This window comes from Eucalyptus grandis, chromosome 5, assembly GCF_016545825.1.
Source record: "Eucalyptus grandis isolate ANBG69807.140 chromosome 5, ASM1654582v1, whole genome shotgun sequence".
Lineage (NCBI taxonomy): Eukaryota > Viridiplantae > Streptophyta > Magnoliopsida > Myrtales > Myrtaceae > Eucalyptus > Eucalyptus grandis.
The window spans coordinates 484654-498871 of NC_052616.1; the positions used below are offsets into that span (position 1 = coordinate 484654).

Consider the following 14218-nt stretch of genomic DNA (forward strand, 5'->3'; position numbering starts at 1 on the left):
AGCTCGACCCCGAGGTGCCCATGAATGCAGACGCATCTTGCTGCTTTAGCTCCATGGTCGAACGGCGCGAACGCCCTCCTAAGACAGACCCGGTGTCCGAACTTTCCTGGTAGTTTAAATAAGAAGAAATAATCTAGGTGACGAAAAAATGGATGAGGATATTATACGTAGTCACGTACAGATTAGCGTTGGTCGATTACTTTCAATAATTAAGTAATCTAATCTCCCTTCCCGAATCCGCACGATCACCATCCACCCGCTGGGCCCTTCCCCCTCCTTCCAATCGAGATCGATCTTTTCTCGTACGCGCGCGCGCACACACGCAACGCGAGCACAAACGAAAGACGCACACATGTGCTGGTCTCTCCGCCGTCGGATTCCGCTCCCCTGAATTCTCTCTCTCTCTCTCTCTCTCTCCTCTCCCTCTCTCTCTTCCCTTGAGCTGGTGAAGAAAGGAACCTCCTTTTTCGCAGAAAATGCGTTTCATTCCTGTAAAAATATCACTCCTCCCCCTCATTTGAGAGATCAATATACTCACTGATTCTCTGAGCGAGGAAAGCCGAGCATACCCATCGCATACTCGATTCAAAAATCGAAACTTTCCCTTCTTTCATTCGCTCCGACCCTTCTTTCCCGGTTCGTGCGCCTGTAAATCCGACAATTTCGGCAACTTTCCCTCGTTTCCGAGCTCAGGCTCTGTCGGGATTTGAATGGAAACCGATAGTATTGAATGCATAACGTCCCTAGATGGGACGGACGAGGATGAGATCCAGCAGAATCCCCACCACCATCTTCACCAGCAATTTCCTCCCAAGTCTTCTCACGGCAATGGCGTCGTTTCCTCCACGATTCTTCCCAGCACCACCCGCGTCCACGAATTGCTCGAGTGCCCAGTATGCACCAATTCGATGTACCCTCCAATTTATCAGGTCATTCCTCTAATCTTTTGACGCTTTTGGGTCAACGGGTTTCTGTGATTTCCTGTTCATAGGGTGTTTTCTTTCCGTGCTGCTTCATTCCTCACCTTCCGACATTGGTAGGTGAGAATGTCCATCAATTTGTTGGATGGTGTTTGAGTTGATTGGGTGGTCGATTTCGGCTTCAATTTCGACGTTAGTCGAGTGGTTGAGGTAATGGAAGTCTCTGTGGAACATTTTTGTCAATCATGTGGGCTGTGGGATGAAGGAACCCTCTTGGATTATAGGAAATGAGCTTGGTGAGATTTTGGTAGATTTGGCTTTAAATACAATGGTGTGCTCTTGGGGGATTTGACTGATGCTGGGTCATAAGTAACTTCTTGAAATTAAAAATGGTCCTTTCATATCTCTAGTGACTTGTCAAAGTTGCTTCTCTGTAATATGAACTTGGTTTTGTCTAAGGTCGATTTGCTTGTCACTCTTGCTGCTCAGTATTCCAGATATGAGAGACTCAATATTATAGTTCATGAAATAGAAAGAATTCCACATATATCCACTGTCCTTTCAGCTATAATGAGGAAATTCCATCGGATATACTTTTTCTGTTTCTCAGAAATCAGGGTAGTAGAGGGTGTTACTTTTCTTGTTGTATCCCATGCTGAGCTGGAGCATTGTAGGTAATCATCCCTTTTTATGTCTTTCAAAGCAAAGGCATTCAAACAAACTTTTTTTCTTAGTCGTTTATTTTTCGTCTTTGTTTGTCAACTTGATTATATCTAGCTTGCTGCCCTTAAAAGATGATATTCTACCATTTAGTTGTTTTATAAAGCAATACTTCAAGAGTACTGAAATTTGTTATGTTTATTGGAAGAGGCCAGTTTTCATCCTATCTAAACTCATGTATTTTCTAGGACGGTTACAATGTAACTTTCGCTGTGCTTTCTAGTCACATTTCTGAGTATTTCCCCTGGGATGTTGTGAACTTAGAGAAGCAACTCCTTCATGAATTGAGTTTGTTTGGCTAAGCAATCTATACAACTTTCTCCTTGCAGTGCCACAATGGGCATACACTTTGCTCAACCTGTAAAACGAGGGTTCATAATAGGTGTCCCACATGCAGACAGGAACTTGGTGATATAAGGTGTCTTGCACTGGAGAAAGTGGCAGAATCACTTGAGCTGCCTTGCAAGTACTTCTCTCTTGGGTGCCCAGAGATATTTCCTTACTACAGTAAACTCAAACATGAGGCTATTTGTAACTTCAGGCCATACAGTTGCCCTTATGCCGGTTCAGAGTGCTCTGTCACTGGGGACATTCCATTCCTAGTTGCTCATCTGAGAGATGACCACAAAGTGGATATGCATTCTGGATGCACTTTCAACCATCGATATGTGAAGTCTAATCCACGCGAAGTAGAAAATGCGACGTGGATGTTAACCGTGAGTATCCACTCACCCATGATCTATAGGTCTTTGTGAGGAAAAATTGATAAAATGAGCCTTTATTAATGAAAAGGTTTCACAGGGTTGTTATAAGAAGTGCAGTTGCTTTATTGGGAAAGAATTTAATTTAGGATATTTAATCATCAAAAATCATCTGGGATCCTCCTTTCTTTCGTTAAATTTTTCTGTCCTATCAATGCAGGAAAGTACATTATGTGGCCTTGTCAACATCCACACACTTTAGAATCACTCTGATTTCACCGTGTTTACAGTGAGATATGCTTGTCTGGTTGAGTTTTGAACTATTGTTGACTATTTTTAAGTGCCACTAGTAGTCATAACGATAGCACTAAGTCTGTACGCCATATTTACCTTAAAATTGAACTATTTGAGGTTCAGTATCTAACTGCAAAATAGTTACTAAGATAGTTAATATATCCATGAGTGATTCCTGAACCACCTTCCCCTGCATTCTTTGCATCAAAGCTGTGACTGAATGCCCATGTCCAAAACCATTTTTGCGTGTCATATGTTCAGGTTTTCCACTGCTTTGGACAATACTTCTGCCTCCACTTTGAAGCATTTCAGCTTGGAATGGCTCCTGTTTACATGGCATTTCTCCGTTTCATGGGCGATGAGATGGAAGCTCGGAACTACAGCTACAGCTTGGAGGTTGGAGGGAATGGTCGGAAACTCATATGGGAGGGGACGCCACGAAGCATAAGAGATAGCCATAGGAAGGTTAGGGACAGCCACGACGGTCTAATTATACAGCGCAACATGGCACTTTTCTTTTCTGGAGGAGACAGAAAAGAGCTGAAACTTCGGGTTACAGGACGGATTTGGAAAGAGCAGCAGAATCCAGATGGTGGGGCCTGCATACCCAACCTGTGTAGCTAGCATGGTTTGCTCTCTCTCTCTCTCTCTCTCTTGCGTGCTCTAATGTGGTGGAAATGTAATCTTGCGACAATTCATTCTCAAGATTTCTCTTTGTAAGGATGCTGGATGTATCATATCCACGAATTGTTAATAATGTTTTTCACGATTCTGTGCCTTGATGATGAGTCAATGTCATCGTAGCAAGAGATCATCAGGTATATCGAATGCGAATACCGGAACAAACTAGCTACTGCATCCACTGGTATATCTCAGGACCCATTGCCATTGCGTAGTAACATGGCGTCTTCAGCCTTGAGCTTGGGTTGAGAAAGGCTATTACCACATCGCAGTCGAAAAATGAGCACTCGTGTGCTCAAAAGTCCTGTTGGAGGATGAATCTCATCGGAGAAGTTGTTTTCATCTCTCTTGTTTTTTTAATCTTACTCGTTTGGTGAGTCAATCTTATTAGCCCAATACTAAAGGGAGTGGATGAACTACTTCCACTACCATGCCAAAAAGACAGTTGTGATCGCTAGATCCAATTTGTTTATTTTCTTAACCTTTCCCTTTGACGTAATGAACCAAAGGTCGAAGGAAGTGACTCTCTGGAGCTTATTAAAAAAAATGAACGACTTTCGGGAGCTATGATGAACTGACGAAACTGCTTCGCCAAGTGGCTCGTAGCCAAACCAACCGATCATGAATAGAAGTTGCTAAGTGATGTGTGTCTGGGCGTCCCCCCAACAGAAACGGAGGCAAGCGGTGTCAATTTATGGTTGGGGAGTTGGTTGTACAATGAAAGACACCTTATCCTTTCTTTAAGTTGCACCTACCGTGCTTTGGCCGTTTTCATTTGTACCTTCTACTCGCTCAAGTTACATAGCCATTCAAGCCTTGTCTCAGCTACAGACATGTCAATATCATCAGAAATCCGTATGAGATCGTCTCAATCTGACTCTTTGATTAGTACGTTGATGGACTTCGAAAGTGGTTTGTCACTTTTGCTGCCTGTTTTGGTGTAAAAGATTTGTCACTTTTGTCGGAGTCTCAAGCTGGTTCTTTCATCTGTTGTTCAAGGAAAACGTAGAACTGTTGTTTCCTCCTTCTCAAGTCTTGGATTTATCAACATGGTAATGATTTTTTTAGGGGAATGCATCTCCTTTCCACTATCAATCCCATTCGGTTGCATGCCGCACTGGTTGGTGCCTGTAAGTTGGCTGCATCCATCGGTGACTCAGCCTCGACATCCCTAAATAGTCTTTCTTTGAAATCACATGAAGTTACTGAACCCCCCACCCCAAAAAAAAAAACATGAAGTTGCCTGTTTTGGTGTCCAATCAGTTATGAGTTTGGAAGTTCTTCACAAGGACTGCCTGGGTTCGTCCATTATATAAGGTTGTCAACCACCAAGGAATCATATAAAACTACCTATTCGTTACATGAGACTTTTTATATGTTTAGGGCAATTGTATATTGGCGAAACCATCATTTAGACATTATCCTCGGTTATGGCACTCATACCTTTCAAATCAAATGCAATTTTATTCTGGTCCTATGAGAATTTGTCTAACCCCCAAATAGGCCGGAAAAAGGTTTTTTGCGATTAGATATGTCGACTGGTGTAACTTTAGCCTATATAACTAACAAAAGGTGGGATGAAATGCATAGCTATTGCCATTGGGCTTTAATGGGAACCGACTGAACTAGGTGTATGAAATAGACGAGCCTATTTCAAGATTGCCACTCAAAAACATTTCATTGAGCAGGTTTTGCGTTTCCAACTAAAGATGAGGACTATCAATGATCCACGATCCGATACCAACATTACTCTACATCAATCTAAGGACATTTGAGGTAAATGAAAATAGCTTAAATCCATGTATGCTTCCACAGAAATGATAAAAGCCTCGGTCTCATGTTTATATATTAAAACAAACAACAGAGGCATTATATAGAACAGGTTATATGCCTTTGGCTAAAAGATGAGGAAACATATTAACAAATCCACGCTTGATACAAATCCATCTTAAATCAACTCAGGATGTTCAAAATAAATGAAGTAGTCTCAATCAGATCGAGCACGCATATTAACAAAGAAAACTACATTTCACATTGGACTTTGACTAGAGCAGAACAATGTACAGAGGTGCATTACCTACATCAACGGCAGCAAGCCACAAAAGAAAGAGAGATGCGGAGCTAAATTTGCTGGCTTGCTGCGTGAGAGAGAGAGAGAGAGGTGACACAAGAAACAGAGGAGGCTGAAATTTGAATTTTAGAGAAACTAGGTCTTTTACTGTAGCTAAAAAACGGTTCCAAAACCGGTCAATTCCCAGGTGGGTCTTCACTTGGAACCGGGAACCGGACCGGTTGCCACCAGTTCCAAAAATTTGGAACCAAGATCTGGTTCCTGGACCTGTTTTTTGGGCGGTCCGGTCTGGTTCCTGGGGAGAACCAGTCCAGTTGCACACCCCTACTAATTAAGGTTTTGAATTGTGAGAACTAGCTCCTGAATGATGGGTCGAAGAACATGCAGGATTCATCCCTCTCCACATTTTCAGCATCTTCTGGAAAATAGAAAGTAGGCTTTTTCTCAAAAAAGAAGTCATGCACTTGGAGGTAAAGAGTCACTGTAGCCTACGACTCTAGTCATGTGCTTCACCTTTCAACACAAAGCTGGGAAATGATGCGGTTATGTCCCTGAAAAGGTATTGAGAAGCTAACTTAAGTAAGCCAGTTGAAAATAGCAAAGTTGTCTTTGGCAATCCCTTGCATGAATGGGAGTAAATTTACAACCTTATACTATATATGAGCCCTTCATGACCAGGGGATAGTGAACTAGTAGCAGCAATGGAAACCCATAAAAAATAAATAAGGAATGAAAATTCAACATCTATGAAATCCATTAAAAAGTGGGCCAATTTCTACAATGCAAAGAATGCCAAGATGCTAGTTTTTACTCAAACATTTTCTCTGAAAGAAATGAATGAGATAATATCCCGGGTGATGAGATCAAGCAGGTGTAAACCACACAAATGATGTAATAGCCGTGCATCAGATACGGAAAGATGCTACTTCTTATGATAATGGCCAAAAAGATACAGGTCAAGTTATGTAAAAAGATGCTACTTCTATGCGCAAGTGCATAAGATCGGATGAGCAAACTTTTATTGAAAGTAATGTAATTGACATACATCAGATACGGAAGAGTCATGTTCTTCAGCATCAAGGGGTTCTTTGCCACATAATCTTTCCACTCTTCTTCATCAATTCTTCCTTCGCCTTTTGCGTCTACTTCTGCAAATGTCTGTTTAAAGAGAGCGAGTAAATAAGCAGGAGAACTAGAAAAGACAGAATACTTGTTATCATACACACTACATATAGGCCATTCTTTACCTTGTCCACAATCATTTCTACAATATCTTCTGATAAATTCAGCTCAGATTCACTCAAGAGGGCCAGCACCATTTCCTTCAACTGTTAATATGGCAAAATATATGCTTAGTAAAAGAACATGAAGACTTAATAAATCACAGGTAACAAGTAGTTAATTTCAACAAAATTCTCTTACGATCTACTTTTAAGTTTAGAGGCATGCTTTGAGTATGCCAAATCCTTGATAGTTTGGAACCTAGATTATTGATATCAATAAACATGAAAGGATCAATGAGGGTGTCTAAAGGATCGAATTGGAAAGGAAATTTAAAAGACAAGTTTGTACATCAATGATACCAAGCCCCAAGTTTCCATTAATTAGGATCGAAATACTACAAAAATTGTAGCAAATCAAGATCTAGGTTAAGAGTCATACATTTAATAGGTTTCCGATCGTACTTGAATTGGGATTTCAACAGTCAAGATGCATCAAATTGAGAGCGTCCACTGGCTTTACTTTAAAGAGTATTATTATTGTCAAGCACTAATTTAGGATGGGAATCAAGAGTTCATATGAGAGTAAGTACTGAAAAGTTTTTACATGGTCAAACCCATATTGAGCACCGAGTGAATGCTTCATTGAAGCGGATCCATTGTTTAACAGATTCCTGTGTAGATTACTCCCTTTCCCCCTCCCTCATGGAGAAACAAGTAGTGAAGCAGCATCATATGCCTCAGATTGAAGAATGTTGGATTAATATGCTTACCTCCAGCCGTTCGATGTAACCAGTCTGCCTTAGATCATACAATTTAAAAGCATCTGCCATAAAATACAACCTCCATTTAGTACTAGTAAATGCATAGCATGAATTATGAACTGTAGAACTAAAGAATATTAGGTACTCAGAGATTGAACATCCGTGTGGAGAGACTCATAAAGGTCATAACACCATAAGAGTGTTTTCTACTCTGGTTCTTACATGAAGCTTTGACTGCATCAGGAGTTTTTGGGTGGAAAACTGCCAATGATCGAACAAATTCCTCAAATTCAATGTGTCCATTTCGGTTGATATCAAAGAGATCAAACATCTGCAGAGGGGGCAGGAATACACTTATACAGAAGGCGAATTCACAGAAAAAGAAAAAGTATGTTCCCTATAAAATGATACAAGAGAGATAGAAGGAATGGCTGTCGAATACATAATACTCATTAAAAGCGACTTTTGCTCTCTTTTGCAATTAATTGATTTACATCCACTGACACAAAAAGAGGTACCGAGATATCTATTGAGCACACATGCTTAGTTTTTTCACCAACAGAATGAATTGCAGTTTTAACTTTTGGCTATGTCATGCTAACATTTTCCCTCAATATTATGACCTAGATATTACACAGTTCTTCTACTTCATTAACTCTTGGATGCACGTAAAAAAACCTTTTATAGACCTCAAGCTTCATAGCAAGTAATTGGCAGCAGGAAAAACATATTATCCCCAACAAAGTTAGAAATCATACCCTATCCAGAAAAAGGTTATTCTTCTTGCTATTTTGAAAAAGTGCAAGCTGAAGTTCTTCCTAGCACACAAAAAGAAAGAAATATTTGGTCAGTCTAGGGTACAATATACACTGTCATATGGATATAATTTATTTCTATCCCCACATGTGGGAGGGAGCAGGATACCTTGTGTATTAGCGCATCCTTGATCACAGAAGTGCTTAGCTTGTTGAATAGCTCATCCAAAGATTCCACTTCACTTACAGTAACTGCAGGTGACACAGGTTCTGTCAATTACCAGCAGCATCCAAGGAAAGGCACAACAGAATATCAATGTGTATGGGAAACAGAGTCATGGCAAGCTAAACTTCCAATTAACTACACCCTTGATACCTTAATCAACCGAGGTCAAGCATGTCATCCTCTAAAATAATGCACATGAATCTACAGTAGATTTATGAAGAACATCAAACAAAATTTGTTAACAGGTCTGAAGGAACTTGTCTTAATTTCCTTCCTCTTTTGGGATGGGCAGAGAGGTGGTAGGAACTAGGAGGACCTTAACAGTGTGCTTCAATGCCTTATCAAGTCAAGAATGCGGCTACTAGACAAAAATGGTCCCAAGATTTTGCCTTGGAAAGTCCAAATAGACAAGCACAACAGGGGGATGAGCTAGGCACTCACAAGGTGTTTCGGAAGCAAGGGCAATATGTTCGGCTGATGCACTTGATGGTTTGGCTTCAGGTGTGGCACTTTCCTTGGCGCGCTTGGAGGGACCACAACCCATTATCTACCAAATTAAGCTCCAATCCAGCTCAATGATTGTTTCCTATGCAACAATGCTCTTTCAATTGAGATAAAAGAATTACCTACCACAAGAAACACCGGTTATAGACTGACCCATTGGGCATTTGCATCGGATGACAAAGACAAAGTAAAAGACTGACAACACGGTCAGCTTCACAGGACAAACAATAAGCATTCATGGGACCTCCCAACTTTTTCCCAACAAGAAAGCACATTCGCAGGAAAATAATCCTCAGGTCAACAAGTAAAAGACGACGAAGACATAAACCGTAGAAGAATGGGATCGTCGGAATTACTAGAAAGACGAAAGAACTTGGGTCCAATCGGTGAAAGTCAAGCCATGTTTCCAACATATATTCATCTTTTTCATGAATTTGGGTGTTCTTATTCCAGGGTGTTGAGTGCAAGAGCGAAGCAGAAAAAACCATACCAATCTACTCGGGAACCCGAAGACAATCTGGACCCAGAAACAGATAAAATCGTCCCGGTCGCAAGCCGGCGAGTGAACGTGTTCAGCCTGTGCTCCGATGCGCCTGAAGCTTCCAGCGAACTTTTCTTTTAGGAGGGTCGAAAACTCACGAGATCCTGCGACAAAGGACGCACGGGTGTGGCGGGTTCAACTACATCTTCACGGGACGGCGGCGGGGAAAGTACAAAGAGTCAGACATGGTGGCGCGTGCGAGAAAATGGGGAACGGACGGTGATAAATCGTACAAACAAAAAATCCGTAAATCCGTAAAAGAGTTATGAATTTTAGCAAATTATAATTAAAATAGATGTTGGTAATAAATTAATATGAAGAAAAGTAAATCGTTTAATATAAGAATTGGTCAATTCATATAAGGCAGACAAATAAAATTGAGACGTTGTCTAGCGGACATATAAAATTGTGGTAAGTGCAAAGTTATAAGTAAAATGTACCGCTCATTAGTTAATAAAAGTCTTAAGGTTTTATTTTGGTCAGTTGAGCATTTAAGGTTTGAAAGAACTCTAGTGGGAATTGTCAAGTGACAAACAACCAAATATTTCATGTGAGAGTCTCATCAAATTTTCCAATACTTGAATCTCATCTATGAGGGTTTGAATCTCCATCTTCTCCGAGAAAATGAGATTGGGGTGAAATCAATTTAGTTTAGGTATGGTTTTTAATTCTTATGTTCTACAAAAATGTAAGATAAAAGTTTAGAAGTTAGAGTTAGAATAAGAATAGAGTAAGATTTATAAAAAAAATTAAATCTTGTGCACTTTCCCAATAAATTTGGTAAAAATGAGAAAAATCAATATTATGCAAACTTAAAAAGTTCGGTAATTTCATTAAAATATTGGTAACATACCAATGAATGACTGAAAAATCAAATGACAGACAAATTTTTGTACCACTAATATTTTGACACTAACAACCTCTTTCAAAAAATTACCAGCATTTTTTTAATGGAGAGTAGACTTCCACCTGATAGATTTACAAGATGATTAGATTAAGTCACCATCTCGAATATGTCATTTCTTACACCATCCAAGAATTTACTTAAAGAAATCCCAACGCAATACGACATAACTTGATTTTGACACGAATTGAGACATTTTCATCCACTTTTAATAAGAATTAATCAAGTTAAAATATTCTAGTGATGACACGATTCGTATTATTACATTTTACTCCCTGTTGTCCCGAGTAAATCCCAGGTAAGGACAATAAGACGTGTCACTAAAAATTTCTATAGTTATGAAGACACTCCAAATCCCACTCGTGTCATACAAATGCATATGCATTGCTAACATTTGCTCTCACTTGCTCTCGGCCGTCGCTTAATTCATCTTCTTCCTCTGTAATGCCATCAGACTGCAGAGCAACCAACCAGGCTATGTCAGATTTTTTTTTCCTTTGAGTTGGCTGAGAGGCTGATGATCAGTAATACAGTTCTGTTTAAGCTGGAAATGGCAAGGGTAGAAATGCGTTTTGAATGGGAGGAAAATACATTAGTTAGCAAGGACATATCAAGCAAGTTCAACCCATTTTAGTACAAAGAAAATTGTTTCCCATTCCAAGGCTCTTTTTTATTGCCTTTGACCAGCTCCATACAATAGGAAGAGGAAATAATCGATTTCAATTCACTTTTAACATTTCCACCCATGGAAATGTTGCATTATTTGTTTGATACAAAGGCAGCCTGCAAAACAATCAGGTTGTAACTAAGCAACCGCCGCCACAACAAATACAGGCGACAAGAATCCCAAGCAGAGCTCCTGCAAAGACTTGTGATGGTGTGTGCCCAAGAAGTTCCTTGAGCTTTCTCTGACTAATGGGATGCCCTTGAAACAGATCCTCAACGATCATATTGAGAACCTGCATTAATCAACCCCCATAAGACTTGTAAGGAAATTTAACCAATCTATGTTGCTGACGGTATTTCAATCATGTTTAATGACTTCATGCATGCTCCTATAAGAATGGACAGACCGTTCAAATGATTGCTAACAAACTGAAAAATGATTCATCCAACAGTAGCAGTGCAGTGAACAAACAAACCAAGGAAGACAGTGATAGGCTAAAAGAAGGTAAACAACTAGGGAGAGGAGGAAACTTTCAAATGAATATGGAAATATTATAGCAAAAGCTTCCATTAAGACTAAAATCCTCCTGTTCCTTATTCCTTTTGGTGGTTTTCTAACTTCCATTGTCTCGACTGGGACCATGCTTAAGACATGCAACTGCAAAGGCACTAACCAACAAATAGAACTGCATGATAGCAAAACTCAGATGGTGAATCAAGTGTGTGGTGAGAGCAGTAGCCCACAGTGAAGGGGAGTCGAACCCCACAGGTACAAGACCAAAGGTTTGAATGGATAGCTGTTCAAAGCAGCAAAGCTTGCAGATGCTATAACTTGGGGAGCAAAGGTGAAGGAGGGATTTCTAAGACCACAAGTGACAGTGCAAGCAAATTAAAATTCAAAGTTTTGGTTCTCTCATAAGCCCATGGGGTCTACCCTGATTTTTAATTCTCGGCAGGAAGAGGAATTGGGGTTTTCTTGTGAGGAGGTTTCCCATTCTGCCAAGGAACTTTGGGTGCCTTATTAATACAATCATCAAGCTTTGCTCCCTTCAGCTTAGAGAACGTTTAGACTATCGACTTCAGCCAAAAAGATAAAAAGAGAAGGCGGCATAATAACCAAAAAGACCACAACAGTCAATACTTAACCAGCCATTGTGGCTTAATTGAGTGCATATTATAAAACACCCAACAAGACCTCCACAGGCAACAAACTAACTTCCCATCAGCTTGGCCCCTTAGTAGATCTGTACTGCCTATTTTTTTTTCCTTTTCAAATGCAGACTTAAACTCTGAATACTGTCAAACATGCATCTTCTACTGGTAAAATTTTGAGAGATGTCGAAGTGTCCGTCCAATCATCCATCCATCCATCATCAGCACAGGAGAAACTAAATATCACTAGCATCATTCTTATTTACCCTAAACTTTAAACATCACTGAGAACTAAACTTTGTGCTCCTCTTCATATTAATTTGAAGCCCCTTGGTTAGGCCAGCTCTACTTACATTTCCAGTACTTCACAAAAAGGAAGGAACCAAGTATGAAATTCATAGAACAACGCCATGGGGAACAACATTTCATTAGCTTGACCAGTTTAATCTTTCTATACTCCCTGAACTGACTATAAGAAAACCAATCTTGATTCCCATCCCAATAAATTCGCTCTATGGGACAGCACTTTAATTTCTACTTTTATTTTTGTGTGACAACACTTATAGAGTACACACTTAAGAGATTATATACTTCTCATATGCATTCATCAAACAACGACCAAACACTAGAGCATCCTCTACAACTGTAAGCCTTCAGAAAGACTAGTCAGCTGTAGCAGCATTACACGCTGCGTAACGTTTCCTGAATCATTTACGGGAAACTCAATCACATAAGTGACAGAACTGTATAGAACACCAAATTTCCCACAAAAACTGCAATTATGCAAATTGTCTCCAGATTAACTCCTCATCAGCACTACGTCAAACAAGCCATATGCATTAACTATTGACATAGAGAAATAGATATTTCCGACATAAGATGTAGAAAGACCTCATCAAAGCCAGCAGCCTAATGTACACAAAACAAACGACCCTCACCTCGGCTTGCATCCCAGCATGTCGCCGCACACCAATCGCGTCATACATAACAATCGAGCTAAACCCGAGACAAACAGGGAACAATGAATCCGAGATGCCGTGACAGAGCGCGACCGACGTCGTCAGCGCAATACAGAGAGCAGAGTGAGAAGAAGGCATCCCTCCCGAAGCGAAAAATATCCTCAAATCCCACTTCTTCTCCACGAAGAAGTTCAATATCACCTTAATCGATTGCGCAACGAACCATGCGAACAAACCCGAAACAAACGTGGGATTTGACGCCAACGTCGCCACGAAAGGACTGATCTTGACCTGGGCATTGGACGTTACGCTGAGCAGAGCTACTCCTATCCCTCCGTTCTGTAAGTAATTATCACTATGACTATCCAAAACCTCCTGGGAATCGCCACAGTCTGGTACGCCGGAAGCCCATCTCTGTGTTCGCGAAAAAATCGAATTTTTGATATTCCGCAAGATTTTAACTAAGCCCAAGAAGTTGTTATTTTGGTTCGTAAGAGAACTTCGGGCGTTTGAAGGTGGTCTGAAAGAAGCTGAAGTTGGAGAACTCCTGAGTTTCCTGAAGTCGGAAAATTTAAGGAAGGAACAGCGTGCAGTGGCATGAAGAAGAGGCTTGGCGGAAGGGATTGTGGGGCTACAGGAAACACAGCTAAAGGTGGATTCGAAGGCGACCCAATCCATCAGAAGCCCTTGCGTTGACTACAGTCTGCATTTCAGGGCAGTTAAGAAAGAGGGAAAGGAGGAGAGAGAGATATGTAGAAAGATGGAGAGTCCATCAGGAACAGAAACTGGCTACAGCCATTTATTTATAGGAAGATGAGGACTCTCGAGACTTGTGGCGAAGAACGAGTCATCAAGCACGGGGCCCTTCGATGCGGAATTTTCTGGATGTCCTGAAGATGATTATTCATTTCTTCGAATGTGTGGAAAAAGAGTTTAGACATAGTTTGTTCAAACCGACATGAAAAATTAGTTTTTGTAAATACGAGGCATATTGATCATTCTTCATAGTTAAACATACTGTTGTTAACATAATAATTGTATTGATACTTACATGGAGACCGTGACCCTTATCCTTAAAAAGTCAATATATTTTCGGGGAGGCCTATTGGAATACTAATAATCACGCTGCCTAATTTCGTC

General features: G+C 40.4%; 3 protein-coding genes across 4 annotated transcripts; 1 reads left to right on the forward strand and 2 right to left on the reverse strand.

The window, feature by feature from the left end:
• The first annotated feature begins 329 nt into the window (after window positions 1–329).
• LOC104443358 (E3 ubiquitin-protein ligase SINAT3) lies at window positions 330–3415 on the forward strand. Its single transcript, XM_010056709.3, has 3 exons — window positions 330–929; window positions 1970–2356; window positions 2897–3415. The coding sequence occupies exons 1-3, from the start codon at window positions 711–713 to the stop codon at window positions 3257–3259; spliced, it is 969 nt and encodes a 322-aa protein (XP_010055011.1). The 5' UTR covers window positions 330–710; the 3' UTR covers window positions 3260–3415.
• Window positions 3416–5188: 1773 nt separating this feature from the next.
• On the reverse strand, window positions 5189–9580 carry LOC104443359 (calcineurin B-like protein 4). Of its 2 annotated transcripts, none has more exons than XM_010056711.3 (9): window positions 9347–9580; window positions 8794–8938; window positions 8296–8378; window positions 8130–8189; window positions 7594–7702; window positions 7381–7433; window positions 6635–6715; window positions 6433–6545; window positions 5189–5938 (listed from the first exon to the last, which is right to left on the reverse strand). In XM_010056711.3, the coding sequence occupies exons 2-9, from the start codon at window positions 8894–8896 to the stop codon at window positions 5884–5886; spliced, it is 657 nt and encodes a 218-aa protein (XP_010055013.1). In that variant the 5' UTR covers window positions 8897–8938; window positions 9347–9580; the 3' UTR covers window positions 5189–5883. The 2 variants fall into 2 exon arrangements, with proteins under 2 accessions (XP_010055013.1, XP_010055012.1); XM_010056710.3 differs by having other exon boundaries at window positions 8794–8978.
• A 1287-nt stretch (window positions 9581–10867) lies between these two features.
• Window positions 10868–13871, reverse strand: LOC104443360. The gene is made up of 2 exons (XM_010056713.3): window positions 13058–13871; window positions 10868–11260 (listed from the first exon to the last, which is right to left on the reverse strand). The coding sequence occupies exons 1-2, from the start codon at window positions 13754–13756 to the stop codon at window positions 11096–11098; spliced, it is 864 nt and encodes a 287-aa protein (XP_010055015.2). The 5' UTR covers window positions 13757–13871; the 3' UTR covers window positions 10868–11095.
• Window positions 13872–14218: the final 347 nt, after the last annotated feature.

Coding starts and splice junctions, on each gene's coding strand:
- LOC104443358 (XM_010056709.3), top strand. CDS start 711: ATGGAAACCGATAGTATTGAATGCATAACGTCCCTAGATGGGACGGAC. Junction 930..1,969: donor TGTACCCTCCAATTTATCAG/GTCATTCCTCTA, acceptor TTCTCCTTGCAG/TGCCACAATGGGCATACACT. Junction 2,357..2,896: donor ATGCGACGTGGATGTTAACC/GTGAGTATCCAC, acceptor TCATATGTTCAG/GTTTTCCACTGCTTTGGACA.
- LOC104443359 (XM_010056711.3), bottom strand. CDS start 8,896: ATGGGTTGTGGTCCCTCCAAGCGCGCCAAGGAAAGTGCCACACCTGAA. Junction 7,703..8,129: donor ATAACCTTTTTCTGGATAGG/GTATGATTTCTA, acceptor CCCCCTCTGCAG/ATGTTTGATCTCTTTGATAT. Junction 5,939..6,432: donor ATGACTCTTCCGTATCTGAT/GTATGTCAATTA, acceptor ATACCTTTTCAG/GGACATAACCGCATCATTTC.
- LOC104443360 (XM_010056713.3), bottom strand. CDS start 13,756: ATGGATTGGGTCGCCTTCGAATCCACCTTTAGCTGTGTTTCCTGTAGC. Junction 11,261..13,057: donor ATGCTGGGATGCAAGCCGAG/GTGAGGGTCGTT, acceptor TGATTAATGCAG/GTTCTCAATATGATCGTTGA.